Source organism: Sander lucioperca, chromosome 4, assembly GCF_008315115.2.
Source record: "Sander lucioperca isolate FBNREF2018 chromosome 4, SLUC_FBN_1.2, whole genome shotgun sequence".
NCBI classification, from domain to species: domain Eukaryota; kingdom Metazoa; phylum Chordata; class Actinopteri; order Perciformes; family Percidae; genus Sander; species Sander lucioperca.
In genome coordinates, this window is record NC_050176.1 from 432967 (window position 1) to 451823 (window position 18857).

General features: G+C 41.7%; 1 protein-coding gene across 1 annotated transcript in view; it reads left to right on the forward strand.

The window, feature by feature from the left end:
* The window catches only part of tmem176 (transmembrane protein 176), a 24767-nt gene extending 5931 nt beyond the window's left edge, over nt 1-18836 (forward strand). Inside the window, exons 2-7 of the mRNA XM_031293589.2 lie at nt 12522-12649; nt 13668-13778; nt 14110-14166; nt 14709-14855; nt 15680-15796; nt 18441-18836. Coding sequence (XP_031149449.1) covers nt 12524-12649; nt 13668-13778; nt 14110-14166; nt 14709-14855; nt 15680-15796; nt 18441-18500 — 618 coding nt within the window. The 5' untranslated portion in view covers nt 12522-12523 and the 3' untranslated portion in view covers nt 18501-18836. The remainder of the gene's footprint in view (nt 1-12521; nt 12650-13667; nt 13779-14109; nt 14167-14708; nt 14856-15679; nt 15797-18440) is intronic.
* The last annotated feature ends 21 nt before the right edge of the window (nt 18837-18857 follow it).

An 18857-nucleotide genomic window follows, 5' to 3' on the forward strand; every position in this document is an offset into this window, starting at 1 on the left:
AATTATGCAACATTAGTCAGTTGCAAGGATGTATAATACAAATTACTGCAATGATTATCTCTCTCCTATACTGAGTAGTCAGGTCAGTCTTTACCTAAACACCTTTATGCTATGTACAACTTGACATTAATGCGTAACAACTACGTTTTAACCAGCTTTATCTTATTATCTTTTAGAAATAATATCATATCATATATGCTGCATGAAAACGCGAGCCATAGCAAGGGGCCTCTAGGCTAAACTCTGCTCTGATGAACATACACACACAGAGACACACACACACACACACACACACACACAGACACCAGTGGTATGTCAACAGCTATACATTTATGTCCACACACGTTCTCGCTTAGTAGTTATCTTTAGATTGGATATGTCATTAGATTAAATGTCCGTAGGAAAATAATTTCCAAACACAACCAGAACCACTCAAGCTAAAAAGCATTGAGGGTTAAAAGCCACATGTCCCACTGTAGCCTTTCATCTCACTATATACACAGTTTGGTTTTATTTGTTAGCCCTGTGTTAACCTTGTTAAGCTGTAAATGTAGCAATTCTTCTCTCACTTTCATAAGGAAAATTGTAGGGTATATCTATCCAATTACAAATGCAAAGCACCGCTTATTAAACAAGAACAAGAAAATATATGAATGGATTTAAACACCAGTGCAGCCAAACACTATGAACAATCTTCATTTAGACAACACACACTGGCACTCAGAACATACTGAAAGTAAAAACACTAGCATCAAACACCAATACAGAAACTAGAAACTTTTAATATTTACAGTTGGGATAATTTGACTGATTTCACACAAATCAATATTTTCTTTAAAGAAAAAATATTTCACCTTAATTCATTTTATTTTATAACATACTAGTTTTTTAGGTAAACAAGAAGGAATGAAAATCATCTGTTTGCGTCAATAGATAGATTTTTTAGTTTTTTTTTAGTAATGTATGTACATACTGGAAAAACGAGAATTGATTATTTTGGAGGTGGTGCTTCCGGTTCCGGTGATATGGCAACAGCTTGATTGAGCTTGCTTATGCCTACCCCCAAAAGTAATTTTGTACTTTGTTTATCCTACATCTAAAGAGGAAAAAAATGCCAGGTAGCAAAAACTAGTTATGAACGAGTTATGAACCTCCGCTCCGGAACGCATAAGGAGACTAATAAGTATTAGCCAAAGAAGAAAACGGCAAACAAACAAATTGCCGGGGACGCAAGCAGCATGGCTGACTTAAGTGAAATATACAAATTGTTTGCCGAGTTAAAAAATTGGCTACCTCAGGGGTTCTAAAGAAATGTCCCTTGAGACACCTCAACAGAATATTAAACGCGATAAAAAAGGGTTTCTGTTGAAAAACGCGTCATTCCGGAAAAAATTTAGAGTCGTTTATGACAAGAGAAGGTTATGTCCTGACGGTACAACGCTACCTTTTGGTTACTAACGACGCACGATGGAAGAGGTTGATTTTGATCCGAGGTTACAGGTTCCATTTTCGTGTCTGATAGTTGGCCCCAGTGGATGTGGCAAGACTTATTTTCTGAAATCTGTACTGGAAAAATGTGAGCGTGTGATGGACATTGTACCTCAAAATATTGTTTGGATTTATACAAGTTATCAACCCATGTATGACGAAATGAAGAAAATGAATAAAAAAATCAAGTTTGTCCAAGGTCTACCTGATTCTTTTGAAGATGCAAGTATGTTTCCTCCTGAGCAATTACATCTGGTCATACTAGACGACGTCATATTTCAGGCATCTGATCATCCTGAGGTGGTGAAAATCTTCACACAATACAGACATCATCGAAATATGAGTGTCGTGCTTCTAACCCAAAATGTATTCCATAAAGGCAGATACAGTCGTACCATAAGTTTAAACAGTAATTATCTGGTGCTATTTAAAAATCCCAGAGATCAGCTTCAGATTAGGGTACTAGCTCATCAGATTTTTCCCTCACAGAAACAGTTTTTCCTGGAAAGTTTTGAAGATGCTACGAGAGAGCAACACGGTTATATAATCCTGGACCTCACGCCTTCATGCCCAGAACGTTACAGGGTGCGTACAGGGTTACTTCCCCACCAGCAAACGACGATTTACATACCAAAAACAAAGTAGGACGTCATTATGTCAGAGCGTATAAAACGGAATGCTCTGTTGCTGAAAGCACTGTACCACGCCACGCCTTCAAAACGTAAAGACATTTTGAAACACTGTTCACCCGATTTTCTCCAAGCCTTGTGTGAGGTGGCTCTAAACCTGTTAAAAGGGAATCTGCCTGTATCGTCTTCTCAATACAAACAACTGAAACGTCAAAAGAAGATTATCAGACTGCTGGCCGATAAAAAAACCAGTTTAAAGCGTAAACATCAGGCTCTGAAAAAACAGACGGGGGGCTTTATCCTACCATTACTGTCGGCCGACATTCCAATATTGGGAAATTTGTTAGGAGGCCTGCTTCCAAAAAAATAAAAGATGTCTCTGAGGGCTGCCAAGAAAATGTATTTGATTTCACCTCAACAGATGAGCAAAATAACTAGACCAGAGCCGTCCATCAGACAGACGGCTGAAGATGTTTTGAATGAGAAAATGAGCGCGGTACTAAATGATCCTGGATTGAATTCATATGAAAAAGCTAAAAGGTACGAAGCTCTGCTGCTGCGGTATCTCACTTTGCTTAAACAAAGTAAGAATGATGTGCACAACGTTACTCTCAGCCTGCAACAGGATGCATCAGAATCTGAACATTCAGCATCAGTACCATCAGCACCTGCAGAGGCAGTAGCAGCTGCTAGTCCCCATACCACATTGGATGACGCTGCGGACGAGGTGATAAAAAACCTACCCCCACGTGACCGTAAAAATGCCCTCTACATTTTGCAGAAATTAGCCGCAAGTGACGAGGGTTGGACATCGAGAGGTGAATTTATATATAAGGGAGATGTTGTTAAAGGATCTCATATGCTTGACTTAATAAAAACCCTCTCACTGACCAATAAAAGAAGAGCCCAATCAACACCAAAAGGTTGGGCTAGTTTCTTAAATACGTTGGATGGGTTAAATATCCCTGTGTCCATGTTTAAAAATCCCCAAGCACGCGCGCAGTACAGTCAGCTCAAAATGGTCGGTGATGCTTTTGAAGAAAAATCACCGCGGGAAAAAAGAAAAAAAACGTACATATTATCACCGCGATGGCCAACTTCTGAAGAAAAATCACCGCGGGAAAAAAGAAGAAAAACATTCCTATTATCCCCGCGATGGTCAACTTCTGAAGAAAAATTACCGCGGGAAAAAAGAAGAAAAACATTCCTATTATCCCCGCGCTGGACAACTTTGGATTAACGACACCATACACTCATGTCATTTTCAATAAAATGTTTTATTAATCACAAGTTTATGGTTACAGAGTCTTTCTTACAAGCGGTAACAATCTCTAAACATGTCTAAAGAGCACACACTATGGTGAAAAGATTCTGAGCGGTTACGACTGACGCACCTTTGATATTTATTCACAAAATTAGATACCATACGGTCATTTTTATTGACATCATCGTAATACAGAGTCAACATTTCTTTATATGATAAGCCGCATGCCCGATGGCAGAGATAAAAAACACAATGCTGTCCACATACGGTAGACAGTGGGTGCTGAAGTTGACGGTCGTGGTACTGTATATTCTTTGAACGGTTTTCCAGAAACTGTAGAATGCTCGAGGGGTAATGAGCAAAATCAGGCGGGAATCCGTACGAGTCGAAAAAGGTCGCTCCGCCGTCCTCTTCCAAAGTCAATCCAAGCCAATGTTCCCCGGGCATGTGGGATGGGTGAGTGTTGACGATAAAGTAAGCAGGTAGACGGTAGGTATGACTCAGCGAGGGTAGTTGATCAGAAGCCCACACTCCGTGAAATAAATGACCCATAAGATGATGCAACAGTCGTTCTAGTTGATGATTATCCATCTTTTTAATAATAATCCACCAGCACCTGTCTTTTAGCGTTGATCTCCAGAATGGAATCGTAGCATGCGTATACTATAAGTGTTGTAGTGTAAGGCAACGGTACCCTAAATCTCATTTCCAAACGCAAATTTCCGTTGGAAATGGGAGATAAGGCATCGCTGTCTTCGGTTGCCCCAAGATTGAAGACAAACAGAGAATAACCTTGGTTAAAATCGCTGCGGTTGATGCTAAGAGGTAAATCCTTAAGATGTCTTCCTGTGGCAGTAAACATATTGTAAAATTCTCTGACTGAATTTCCGGTATTGAAACGGGGCTGAAAGGCTTTAGCAGGTACCTGTCTGCCGTCCTGACACAAAGCCAAATATTCCACATCATTATGTTTGAAATTAAACGGTGACAGGTCCCGTCTCCCTACAAAAGAATCATGGTGCACCATTGCTAAAGCTAAATAGCGTAGCATAGCACCCAGAAAGAGATTTTCCTGGTTACATATCCTGGAATTTTCAGGGATGGAGTACGTTTTCACACTGACACGCGAGAGCGGGTAGAGTGCATTTCCTTTCATCAGGGCGGCTGCGTGACCCAGGCGTACAGCAGGGGAAACGGTGACCTTTTTAACAAACAGGGAGGCTGATAATATCTTCAGGCTGAACTCTGAGTCACGAGCCCCCATAAGGCAAAACGCATCATTGCAACGAATAAGTTTAATTCTCAAATCGACAGAGTTTAATAACAGACGCTCGCAGAAAAAAATGTCGCTGTGGAGAGGTCCTAGCAACTCTACTTCCCCAGATTCTGCGCTGAATTGTGCTCTCTGGACTAATCCTGTGTTCGGTCCGTTAGTCACTATGATAGAATCCATTGAACCCGGAGTGTCTTTGTAAAACAGGCCGGCACTAAATTGACTCTTTAATGTGTCCTCTGAAAAATTGAGTAAGGTTTCTATCATGGCTCTGTAAGGATGAGTGGCGCTGGATTGTGAAATCAATCTATCGCCCAGAATAACGTCGCATTGGCTAAAAATTGTATTGAGAGGATAATTGATGAGCCCCACCGCTGTATCTGCAGGGATGTCCGTCCCATCCTTCTCTGTGATTTTAACTCGGAGGTGCAGCAACGTATCGTTCAAGTCCAAATACTTTTCACCATCTCTGGGTATAAAGAATTCAATTGGAGAGTTGTCGCTCAGTGCAGAGAGAGGTTGGTATTCTTGATATTTTTTATCTTCTACAGATAGTTGAGTCATGGGAGCTGAAAAGAGATCCAGTTCTGCCAGGGTGCACTCGGCTGATTTCTGATGTAAAAGAGCCATTGTGTACTGCACTAAAATATGTCAGAGCTCTGAGCAGACTTCCTCCTCTTGGGTGCGCGTCTCTTGACTGATTTTCTCTTCTTAACCACCGCACGTTTTTTAAATGCTGAGGAAACGACACGCTCACCTGGCGGGCGTTTCCTTGTTCTACGGGACAAGACCAAAATACCTCCCGAACCTTCTTGATTCTTATGCTCGGTCAGTTTTCCCATCACTCCTTTGACAGCGTCCGCAGCAATCTTTGTAGCGGCTGTTTTAAGATGCGGTTTTGCCACAGCGAAACCTTTTTTCAGCAGAGGGGATACGAACCTAAACAATTTAGAAAAGATAGAGCCTATGCCTCTCCTGTACATCACCGGGGCTCCGTAAAAACCGGGTAAAGCTCCACCTACTTGACCTTCATAGTACGCTACAAAGCGCCGCGGATCTTCTTTGATATGTAACATCTTACCGGGAACTTACAAAGAGCGTTGGACGGGTTTAAAGTGTAATTTCACAATTGTCTTTCCAAAAACAAAGTCTATGTTCCTGTTGCGATCGGTTTTAATTTCTATGCGTATGTTTTTGATGTAATTTTTAGACAAAGGTATATAATGTATCGTATTGTATCTGATGCTAGTCACGTCTCCAAAGTCACCTTTCACATTCACCACAGAAAGCAGCGGTGAGTAGCTGTCGCCGACCGCTTGATACTGAATAATGTCGGTGTATACAAAGAGGTTATATACTCCAGCATTGAAATCACAAGGATAGGTAGACAGTCTCTTGGAGAGCGTCCACCATTCGGAGGGTTTTAATCCTAACATGTAAGCCAGCGGGGGATAGGTTCGTATTTTGTAAAGACCGTCGCCTTTGAAGTCGATGCATTTGGTTGCGCTGTTGAAAGAAGCATCAAAAGAGGGATCGTGCTTTTTGAGCGCCGGGGTCAAGTATTCCAGGAGATCTTTTGGCCGATTATAGTAAGCGCCGCGATTGAATTTCACGATCACCAGCGGTTGAGGTTCGTCCGTCACACGGTTCAGTTCAAAATAGCTCGAGTCTGCGGGTAAATTGTACCACGTACGAGGATATATGATTTCGCATAGACCCACCACCCATTCACCGCTCAGTTCAATCAGTTTAGCCAAATCGATTGTATAACAACTGCTGGTATTACTTTTAAATACTTCCTTACTGGCGTTGGAAGGCAGGGTCACGTAAAAACCCTTGGCGGTTGTGTGTTCCATGATTCTCTTTTGAAATCGAGTGATGGATTGGTCTTTGTGCACAGACTTTTTATATACTGACCATATCAGACAATTTAACCCAACTGTTGAACTTCTCTGGCCAGTTTTTCCATTGCACGAAAACTTGTTTTTCACCCTTGAAGGTACGTCGTTTTAAGATTTTCTCCACTTGAAACATTTTGTTTGCGGCCATTTTTACTTTTTGCAGCTCCGCTTCATAAAATGAACCCTCGATAGGTTCGCCGTCGTAGTCTTCTAATTTGTATACGGGGGGTGTACGAGGGATACGATCCGTCACTGTAAAGACTTCGTCCGTAAAACTCTGTTCATATTTTTTATCAAACACGCCTCTCACCTTGGATAAACGTACCAGATCCCCCTTCTTAAACGTCATCTTTATTTTATTCCTGTGACGAGAGGCAAAGGTGCCGTACAGGTTGCGAAACACCTGATCGGCGTTCTCGGATGTGACATCCATTGGTGTCATTTTTATAGAGCTGTGATAACTGTTATTATAACTATCTACCAGGTCTGGTAAGACGTCCAAGTAACGTCTGGTGTTGCGAGCCGTAAAATATTTAAACATGCGAGATTTCAGGGTACGGTTATATCTCTCGATGACCGATGCCTTTAAGTCGCTGGCCGTTCTAAAATGATTGATACCGTATTTCTTCATGAGAGTCTCAAATGTCTTGTTGAAAAATTCTTTGCCTGCGTCAGTTTGTAGCTTGGCGGGTATTAAGCTCTCTCGAAACACTGATTCAAACGCTTTTACAACCTCACCAGCCGTCTTCCTCTTCAAGGGAGGAATGACGGTCAGTAAATAATTAAACCCATCATTATGTGCAGCCAAGGCTTGCATGTCACATAGGTCAGCTTGAAATTGATTTAAAGGTATTTGTAACAAACACTCTATTTCTCTTAAAATGTACTCGGGCTGGTTTATGTAATGTATAAGCATCTTGTTCGGATAAAAAATCTTTAACTTCCCGAACACTGACTTTTTCACCAGTTTCATCCTGTACACCCTGACGGAGTTGTTGTACTCCTCCAAAGCTAGCAGGATGTAAAGGGTCGTAATACACTTTTTCCATCACCCGTTTCTCCGCCATCCTTTCCTCTGAGCTCTCTAATGTTCTCTAACACAACGCATGAGCAAGAATGACTCTTTATTCATTTTTTTTTTCATTCATTTTTTTATTCTTTATTTTCAAAAGATGGAAAAATACATATTTGAAAAACAAGTCAACTATAAAAAGTAGAAAAATATGTTGTGTTTTTTTTTTTTTTTTTGTTCAAAAGAAAAATACATTTCTTCACACAAGATTACATATTTGAAAAACATGTCAACGATACCATGCTTTTAAAAACCATTGTGATTTTTTTTTTTTTCACTTACGATCCCTCGTAACACTCGGTGACCAAACGCAGTTGGAAAATTTTCACTGCATCTTGTCCTATCAAATTTTCGTACATGTCTGTGATGGGGTCAAAGATTTTCTTCACTATTTTCAGTTCGTGTAGTAATGTCTCTGCTACTACCCGGACTCTGAAATCCTCGGTTTTGATGTTCCGGGCAAGTAACAGACGTTGAATAGCTGGAATAAAACGTGGTGTGATGAGTCTTTTCATCAGGCGGTAAAAGTTATCTCCGTAAAAGTCGTCCTCCAATGCTTCCAGACATGCGTGTTCTCGCTGACTAGGGTGGTCAATCTTACATCCATGACACTCAGAGCGTCTGTCCTTGTGAATAATCAAGTTGAGAAGATGGAAAACGGCCGATTTAACTGTGTCAATGAGCAGAGAAGAGACCCAACCGTCAACCTCATCCTCCTGTTCTGGAGTAGGGTTCTCCTCCTGTCCGTGTGGAGGACTTTCCTTACCCTGTTCATCAGGAATTTCGTCCTCCATTTCATCATGACTTTCTTCATCTGATGAATCAACGCTTTCCTCTTCCGATTGAGCTGGCGTCTCTGGAGAGACCGGAGAGGGTGGAGGGCATATCAGGCTTTGACTCTCCTCCTCCTCCTCCACTGAGAAGAGAACCCGAGGGGTAAGGGATCTCTTTGTCGATGAGTTGAACATCTTGTGCGGTGTGAGGCTCCTCTGTCTTGCGTTGAACATCTTGTACGTTGTAAAGCAGCCTGATTCAGTCTTTATAGTATCGTAAGGGGAGGCGTGGTTAGGAAAAGAGGAGTGGTTAGAGGAAGAGGTGTGGTCTGGAAAGTTCTGGGAAAAGAGGTGTGGTAAAGTTCAAAAGTTTAGAGTTTTTTTCACAACCAGCGTATTCTTCCATCCGCGACAGCGAAGGAAGAGGTCCGTAATCGTCTCCCTCACTTCCATCAGCCTGTCCATCCATTCCAACGCTGGTAAGACTAACACGGTTCGGAATAAACCGCAGTCTGGATTAAATCTCTGCAAAACAAAAAGATCGCAGGCTCTCTTTGCTTCCGGAGGCTGTGATACCAGAGTGGCTCGGAAACACCAACGACCGGAGGTTGTGGTTCCGGATGGCCATGTAGCCCCAAAGATGATTTTCATCTTAGTCAGCTATCGCTGGGGTAATTATCAATTCTCGGACGCTTCTCCTCAGGATTCTCTTCATCATTGCTACAAAGGTACACTTCCTCCTCCTTACATTCTACCATAACTGTTTGAGTCTCTTTATCCAGCGTAGCAACACTCTCATTCTCCTTATTAGGGTTACAGGCAAATTGTAGCAACGTCTTCATCACACCCCAGTCGTCGAAGGTCATTTTCACCATGTCGGTTGAGGGACACAATTTTTCCCCTTCCTTCAGCCGATAAAAACAAAGTTCACCTTCTTCATACTTGAACACATAACCCCACGATCCAGTCATTCCACACGCCTGTAGAGACCATTCCTCCTGCAGAGATACCGACGGAGGCATCTGGGTACGACATAGGTACAATGTACATTTCTTCGGAGCTCCGGGTGCAGTAAGAGCATCTTGGAACATCGTTACAGGAGTCTCACAGATCAATGAAGAGGACCATGTGTTAGGACCAGTCCCTCCTCTGTAAGGACTAGATGGAGAGCAGGACTCTACATCATACATCTTAGAAGCAGTAATATCATTCATTGCTGACATAGCGAGTAGCAAGCTAGTATCCTGTTGAGAATCACGAAAGAACTCCTTTAACCTTTATATACTTGAAACAAACTTCTTTTTTAACCCTACCCATCTATTTCCTGTCACCCTCATTTCTCATTGGCTCATTTGAAAAACGCATTTCCTGTCTCGATGCATTAATATGCAGTTTCCGGACTCCTCCTCGGTCTGAGGCACGCCCTCTTTCTGGAAGGTTCTGGAAGGATTGCGTCAGAAACACCTGTCGAACATCAATCAAAATTTTGACAGGTCGTGACCTCTTGACCTGTCAGTCATCAATCAAACCCAAATTCCAAGTTGACAGAAACCCCCATCTATATCTCTCTATTCTCAATGATGAGCCAGCTTCATCAAACCTGGTGACAGAGCCATGTACCGCTCTGGCAGTGATAATGTGGGTTTGGTATGATTCGTAACATTTTTATAATTGTAACGAGTAACGATGCAGCACATAAAAAATGTATCGGAGTAAAAGTATTAAACTCATCGAAAATATGTACTGAAGTAAAAGTGGAAGTAGGAGAAAAAAATAATACTACAGTAGAGTACAGATACAACCTTTTAGTATTTAAGTACAGTAGTGAAGTAGTTCTACTTCATTACTCTACATCTCTGGAGAAACGATGAGCCGTCATGTGTGAGTTTAACAAAGTTTCACTTCCTACATTTACACTATACACTGAAACCTATGTTTCAATACTTTGAGCATGTTATCTCATTTTAGTTATTGTTACTATTACTCTAGTCTCGCATAGCCAGACCTTCCTCCACAGCACTGCGGAGGAAGGTCTGGCTAGTCCACACAGCATTCCTGGATGGGAGAAAAACGTGCTCTGGTTTATTGTCATTTCTTTACACCAATCACAATTGTCAATCAAGTGAATTCAGGTTCCTAATAGCCACAGGAATAAAAGAATCCCTGGCACGTCTAGTTCTTAAAGCGTAACTCTCGCCAAAATGCAACCTAGGGTCTTTTTGTGAATGTACCTGAGTCAAACTTTAGTTTAAAAGCATATTTAGGACGGAATCGACACTTTTAAGATTTACCGTATTTTCGTTTTTTCGGTCAAATGGCCTTTTGAATGGGAGTGCTAAGGGGGAATTTTATGCTAGTCTCAAAATAGCTATTTTTAAAACACTAAGAAGGCTCAACACAACATTAAACTTTGCTCGAAGTATCACCAGGGTATCTACACCTTAACGAAAGCATTGACAACATTGTTTGTGTACCCAGAGTTTACTAAAAAGAAAGGTTTTGAACAACTCACCGTAGCTCTTGTTGTTTCCGGCCGCTACCACCTCGGCAGTCAAAACGAGTCGATATCCGAATGCGAATGAACGGACTCCATATGAGGCTCCTTTTTCAACTACGAGGTCAATATTGTTTTTCAATAACGACAAAAGAAGAAATAATCCGTGCATTTATATGGAACTAAGCTTTAGGAGCTTTCCATCTTTACTCTCCTCCCGTTATGTTGCATTCGGAAATCGATTGTTTTTGAGTGATAAAATGGCTGCAGCCGGAAACAACAAGATCTACGGTTAGTTGTTCAAAACCTTTCTTTTTAGTAAACTCTGGGTACACAAACAATGTTGTCAATGCTTTCATTAAGGTGTAGAAAGCAAAATGAAAATGAAATACCCCTGGTGATACTTCATTTTGTATTTCATTTTGTGTCGAGCCTTCTTAGTGTTTTAAAAATAGCTATTTTGAGGCTAGCATAAAAGTGCCCCTAGCACTCCCATTCAAAAGGCCATTTGACAAAAAAACTAAAATACGGTAAATCTTCAAAGTGGCGATTCCATCCTAAATATGCTTTTAAACAAAAGTTTGACTCGGGTACATTCACAAAAAGACCCTAGGTTGCATTTTGGCGAGAGTTATGCTTGAACATAGGTAGCCTAAAACGGCAACCTGAGGGGAGCAGATTAAACTCCCCAAAGAGTGGGTGATCAAGGCAGTTTAAAATTTGGTTAGCCTTACCTCTGACCCGTATATGTTGCAGCTGTGGTAGCTGTACCCCAACCATCTTAGACGCTACGTTTACCAGCTTTGTTAGCTTACGCTTGCTGATCATTGTAAGACCACTGTACCACACCACAATACAGTCCCTCCAGAAAAACGTAATTATGCGATTGCATAATTCAATGCATAATCAGCCAAAGTCCGCATATTTATGCGGGGGCCGCATTTTTTCAAATACGCCGCACTTTCGCCGCATAAATTGCAGATTTCCGCGCAAAATATGTGGGGCTTGCATGATTTCATAATCCCCGCATTTTCGTTGCAAAAAACACATATATCTTAGCAGAAAGTTGAAAAATGTTGCGTTTACTTCACACAAGAGCAGCCATTTTCCCCTGTTGCCATGGGAGACGTAATTACGCGACGTGAACATCATCGAAAAGCTGCAAACCCCGTGATGAAGCCATGACGAAACCGCAGTTTTTGCAAGTTCCCGCAATTTTTACAAGTTCCCGCAATTTCATCGCATAAAATTGCATAAATATCCCGCATATTCCATCGCATTTTTTAAGAAAACGTGCCGCATAATCAAGGATTTTTGCCCGCAACAATCACAAAAAAACTCTTTTTCTGGAAGGACTGACAATATAAAATGTCAAGACTGATTCAATAAAACACTGGTAAAACAAAGTCACCAGAGTCCTGCACACGCTGAATGATTTCATCTTCCTCAAAACGAAAAATCTCTGTTGGGCCTTTTTACAGGTGGCATCTGTGTTGCTCTCAAAAGATAATTTGCTGTCAATGATGTTTCCTAAATATTTATATTAATTTACTGTCTCAACATTCATGTTCTGAATAATATTTAAAACATTGCATTGTGTGATGTGCTGGCTGTGCCTGTGTGCAGGCGATGGCGGTGGAAGTTAGCAGGGATCTGACGGTGCAGGTGCTGCAGGATGTGAATGCTGCCAAGCTAACTGACAGACAGCAGGCGGTGCGCGCTGCTGTCAGGAGAGGAGAGCCCAAATGTCTGGGGGTGAGTCCAGAACGGAGCACACAGAATGGGAGAGGGATGAGTGGGTTAAATTAAGAAAAGGACTGAGATTTGCTCATATTTAAGGAAAGGTACATATTACATATTGTGAGACGTCTGGGAGACAGATGAGCACATCGATATCATTGTTGCATCTCTGTGTATCTGCTGCAGAGAGGTCCAGGATGTGTTGAGCCTAGCTTAGCATATTGACTGGAATCAGGGGGATACTGCTAGCGTTGCTCCTTCAAAAGTGAAAAACCTTAGAGGTGCTTTGTGGAACTTATCTTACATTCAGTGTTACTAACCAAAACATATGTGTGTCCTTGACCTCGAACATTAAGTATTTTTTTCAATCCAGCAGTATTTACATCCTAACTTTACTTTCTAACAGGCTTCTTCCTGTCTTTGTTGGTGCATGTCTTGGTGTGTTACAGCCACCTGTAGATCAGTGTGAAACATGCTGTACATGTGTGTGTACAGCATCACACATGCGTCCTCAAGCACATGCATGAGACAAACTAAACAGAGAGCACTCATAGAACAACACAGCTCCAGAAGCACAGCTACAAGTCCAACACTTCACAGGGAAGCAGTTAGCTGTGACACCAGCTACAGAAAACCTGCCGTCCCATTCTGCAGGACTCATCACTGTAGGAGGAATGTGTGCGTGTTGGTCTAAGTTGTGTTGGAAGGATTGTGGCCGTTTTACATCAAAAACAACAACACATGGATAACTTTACATTGGACATTGAAGATTTGAAGGTGGGGTGAAAAACAAAGGTTTTGCTAAATATCAAAATTGAAAAAAATAATAGTGATGTCAAAACACACACACACACACACACACACACACACACACACACACACAACGTATTAATAAGAAGCTTATTTAATGTAGCACTTTTTACAGACAAAGTCACAAAGTGTGTGTGTGTGTGTGTGTGTGTGTGTGTGTGTGTGTGTGTGTGTGTGTGTGTGTGCGTGCGTGCGTGCGTGCGTGCGTGCGTGTGTGTGCCAGGTGAGCCAGGTGATGCTGGGGCTGATGGTCATATCCTACTCCATTCCTCTGCACTTCACTGAGGTCACTGAGGTCGTCCACCTGGGAGTTCCATGGTGGAGTGGCCTGACGGTGAGTCTGTGTGTGTGTGTGTGTGTGTGTGTGTGTGTGTGTGTTTGTTTGTGTTTTTAAAAGAAAAGAAAAGTCAACATGAACTTTTAAAGGCTTCGGTCAAATGGAGTCTTAATGTTGTGATGGAACATAATGTCCCCCTGTGCTGACTGTCTCCTGTCTCCTGGGTGTGATGTCCCCCTGTGCTGACTGTCTCCTGTCTCCTGGGTGTAATGTCCCCCTGTGCTGACTGTCTCCTGTCTCCTGGGTGTGTGATGTCCCCCTGTGCTGACTGTCTCCTGTCTCCTGGGTGTGTGATGTCCCTCTGTGCTGACTGTCTCCTGTCTCCCAGTTCATCGCAGCAGGAGTGGTCGCTATCATCTTGGACAAACACAGCACCATGAAGATTGTGAGTCTATAACACATATACATGCAGCTAGAAGGTGTGAGTGTGTATGCATAGTTAAACACACTCTCACAAGTTACTGTATTGTGTCAACTGTTAACTTCATTTAATATAGCATGTGGCGTTTTCTTTAGCGGGGTGCAAATGTTCCACCAAAACAAGTTCCTTTCTGAGACTATTTAGCAGAGTCACAGTTGCTGTGTCCGGAGCTTAGCGCCTCCCAAGATGATTGTGATTGGTTTAAAGAAATGCAAACAACTCAGAGCGTTTTTTCTCCTATCCCAGAATGCATCTGTAGTGTAGCCAGACCTTCCTCCACAGCGCTGTGGAGATAGAGCTGGATATTTTTTATATATATATATATATATATATATATATATATATATATATATATACACGTCCAAAGAAATGTGACCAGCTAAAACACATTTTGGGTTAAAGTCCAGCTCTGTCACTGCATCTGTTCTTGTACTGCTGAAGCTGCTCATATTACTGCTAGACTTTTCTGCCCCTGTATAACATTTGAAATGTGTGTGTTTTTTCAGCTGCAGGTGTGTTTGCTGGCGAGCTTGGTGTCCACTGTGCTGTCAGTGGTGGCGGTGATCATCTACTCTGTAGACATAGACAGGAACCCTGAGGTGCTCTGCGTCAACAGGAAGTACGAGAGCTGTGATGAGGAGCACTACACCACGGTTGGTACCTGCCACAGTAATGTCACCATGCACCATGCAGACAACACAGCTGAACGTTTGAAATACTTCAACCGTAAAGTGATGCTGCAAAGTGGAAATGTTGATTAGTGGGGGTGTCCTTTTGGAGACGCCGAATATTAGTGCAGTCCAAAGGAGGGCGTCAGGGACACTTTCTGTACTTCCTCTGCCCTGCCGGACTCTGGCCCCCCATTAAATACACAATGACTCTACATTTTGACATCTTCATCAGCTCTTTTATATGACTGTAGTCCCTCAAATTGAGGGGATAGAAAGAAATTGTTAACATAACTTAAATATAGTCATCATATTGTCTTGCATTATTTTCCCCTGCCTGTTATTGCTTGGAACTTGCACAGACTTGCATATTTAATGATTCCTGAACGTGACTGTTTTGGTCTGCATCTCCTCCTACAATTTGAATGCCACCAAGACGATTGATATGTCAAATCATATGTAATTCTTTCAGTCGTTGACTGAGTGCTATGACAACTTTTTAAAATATAGCACACCGATCAATAAGCTCAGTATAAAATAAACGTGAGGTGTTAAAAATGGTGTAGATGTAGACAGTGCCAGGATAGCTTTATCTATAAATGAAGAAGAAAAAAAGAACCTCCCTGTGAGAGACGTTTACATGTAACTGGGGATCAGATAAATTCATCGAAGGGATTTTTTTGAAGAAGGAAAATCAATAAATAAATCCTGTCCAACCCCCTCCCGGCTGCTGTCCTTCCTGATCCATGTGTCGTGTTTGTGTTGCAGTGACAGACGTTAATGCGTGTGCTTTGTGTCCTTTACAACAGAGGTTGAGCCGGGGGATAAAGTCAGCCCTCCTCGTCTTCACCCTGGCCCAGACAGCCATCTCGGCTGTGCTCGGCTTCCTTCTCTTCAGGCACAGACGCGGCTTCGGACAGTACGCTGTAAGACTCCAACTCTTTCTCTAAGAGCTTCAATTCAATTCAACGTATAGTATCAAATCATAACAAAAGTTATCTCAAGACACTTTACAGATAGAGTAGGTCTAGACCACACTCTGTAATTTACAAAGACCCAACAATTCCAGTGATTCTTTCCAATGCTCATTGGGCTGTAAGACATGTTGCCCTTTTATTAGTGGTGGTTTGGTTCCCAAACTTTTTCTTCAGAGAGAGATATAGTGTATATATAATGAACTAAAGTCAACCTTGATATTGTGTTAATATTCATATTACTGTTTATTTCACCACCTGGCAGTGGAATGAGGCTGCTGAGATGAGATGGGTGCTGTGGTCACCACTCCATCTTTCCTGTCTGAGTTCTGTTAGCTGTTCTGTTTGCTCTAGCTTCATCGTCTGCTTGACGTTTACCTGCCAGTCCTTTCACAGACGTGTCCATGCTTTGCTAGCAGTGCAGCAGAATCATGCAGCATTTATTTATACAGTATTCATGGTTGCTGCCCCCCCTCATGTTATACTTCTAGGCACGCCCCCCAATTTGGGAACCACTGCTATAAAAGCTGATAAGTCCATGTGGTCAGCTCTAAATCTGGTAGAGGTTTTTTGCCACATTCAGTTGGACCACGTGTTGTTTTTAACATGGCGTGAGTCCTTACCATGACAAATGTTTGAGTAAGAAGGAGCTTTACCGTCTCCAGGCTGTTCCGAACTCTGCTGCAAGGCTTTTAACTCACATTAACAAAAGAGCACACATCACATCTGTTTTAGTCTCACTTCACTGGTTACCAGTCCACTATAGAATTCAATTTAAAATCCTGGTCCTTACTTTTAGAGCCCTGTATGGTCAAGTTCCTCCCTGCATCTCTGACTTGATACAACTTCATACTCCCACCCGTAGTCTGAGGTCATTAGGTCAGAGGCTATTAGTGGTTCCCCGCACTCATTTTAAAACTAGAGGGGATCGTTCATTCCAAGCAGTGGTTTCTAGGCTGTGGAATGTCTTGCCTCCCTTTCTACATTGTGTGAATTCTGTTGAATCTTTTAAAAAGCAATTGAAGACTCTGCTATTCAAGCAGGCTTTTAGTTAGTCAAAGGTTTTTTATGGTTGTTTGTTGTGTTTTCTATTTGTATTTAAATGTTTTTGTATTTTAATTTGTTGTATTGTATTACATTTTATTGTGAAGCACTTTGCGATTTTTATCTATGAAAGGTGATTTACAAATAAACTTTACTTACTTACTTACTTACCATGACAAATACTCCCACTGTGGTGAGGAAGGATTTTAATTAAATATCCAAATGGTTCATGTCCCACCTGGTTCAGCCTGCCTTAAACAGCATCTAACCGACCTGAGAGAATGTCATCCCACTGTGACAGTGCTGACAGAAACGTTCAATGTGGAAAGTTACTAAAATTCTAAAGCCGCAATCCAAATCAGTGAAAGAGCTACCAGACAGAGCACAGTATACACGATGACATTATTAACATGCTGACATGTTAATAATGTTTTTCAGCTAGTAACAGTTTTACAGTGCTCAATTCATATGTGATACATGCCAAAGGATTTATGTCACTGTCTTGTGGCTGTTGCTATGGTGATGAAGTCAATACTAGCTAACACTGACACTTTGTTTAATGTAAATGGACTGTATTTATAAAAGCGCTTTTCTAGTCTTAACGACTACTCAAAGCGCTTCAATATAGTACAGTACATTAAGACGTTGGCTTCTTCTGAATATATAATATAAATACTTGACAGGACAACATGGCTGGAAGTTAAAAAACTCAACTTAAGTCAAGTTCAGTTAACCAAGCTACTGTGGGTCAGTGGGGGTCCAGGGCCTTGTTGATGAGGCTGACTGCTGAGGTGAAGAAACTGTTCTTATGGCGTGAGGTTTTGGTCCTGATGGACCGCAGCCCCCTGCCAGGGGGGAGGGGTTCTAAACATTTACAAATTACAATACTTAACATCAAAGCTAAACTTTAAGAAACATGCGATAATGTGATAATCCAGGGTTATGTTAACCTCGAACCTGAAAGCTCTGTAATGTAGTCAAGGGCGTAACTTTGGGTTCAACATTGGGGGGTTGAGTTCTCCAACGATCTAGCACATGTATTGAGAAAAGTGACAAAAACATCGGAAAAATTGTAGAAAAAAAACTCGAACATGGGAAAAGGGCGGAACAAAATAATCAGAAAAGGCGACAAAAACAACGAGTTTGTAACCCCCATCCCCCTGTAAATTACGGCTAGGGACGGAAGGAATAGGGACAATCTTATTTTTCTTATAGTTAGTACCAAATTACATAGATATTTTCAGGAAACTTCTCAGAAATTATTAGGCAATTACAGACGCCACTTCTTTCTAAACTAGCAGTTTGCACCACCCATTGGGAATTTCTACAGCTTCCACCAATACCTAATATAAATCAGTCAGCCACTGGAGATGTGTCCCAGTTCAGAGACCGCCTTGTCCAAAGTCCACATTTCCAGACTGAATTCAGTACATTATGAGCACAGTGGGCTGTCCTATGCTTTTTCAGTGTACCTGAATGCATTTGAAAACGTTCTGATATGAGAAGCGAGATGTCATGGATGCTCACTGTCTCTTTCTGCTGTCTTTTCCAGTCTCTCACTGAGGCTGCTCCGACCACCTCCACATCATTCAACTCCCCCGACCTGAACTGACCAATCAGTGGACCTGTAGGATCATTCCTCATCCCAACCTCTTCCACAGAGCCGACTCATCCCCTGTTCTATGTGCAGTGACTTTGACTATATGCTTGTAACTATGACTTATTCAATTCATTTATTTTATTTATAGTGTCAAATCATAATGGACGTAATCTCAGGACCCTTTCTAGATACTCTAGGTCTAGACCCAACATTCCCCCAAGAGCACAGTGCCACCTGACATTTCTAAGGGTTTTTGTGAATATTAGATTATATAACACGTCAGCCAAGTGATTCAAAACTTTAATAAGCAACAGAGCTGTAGTAAATAAAATGGAATGGAAGAAACAATAAGAGCTCCTGCACACTGCC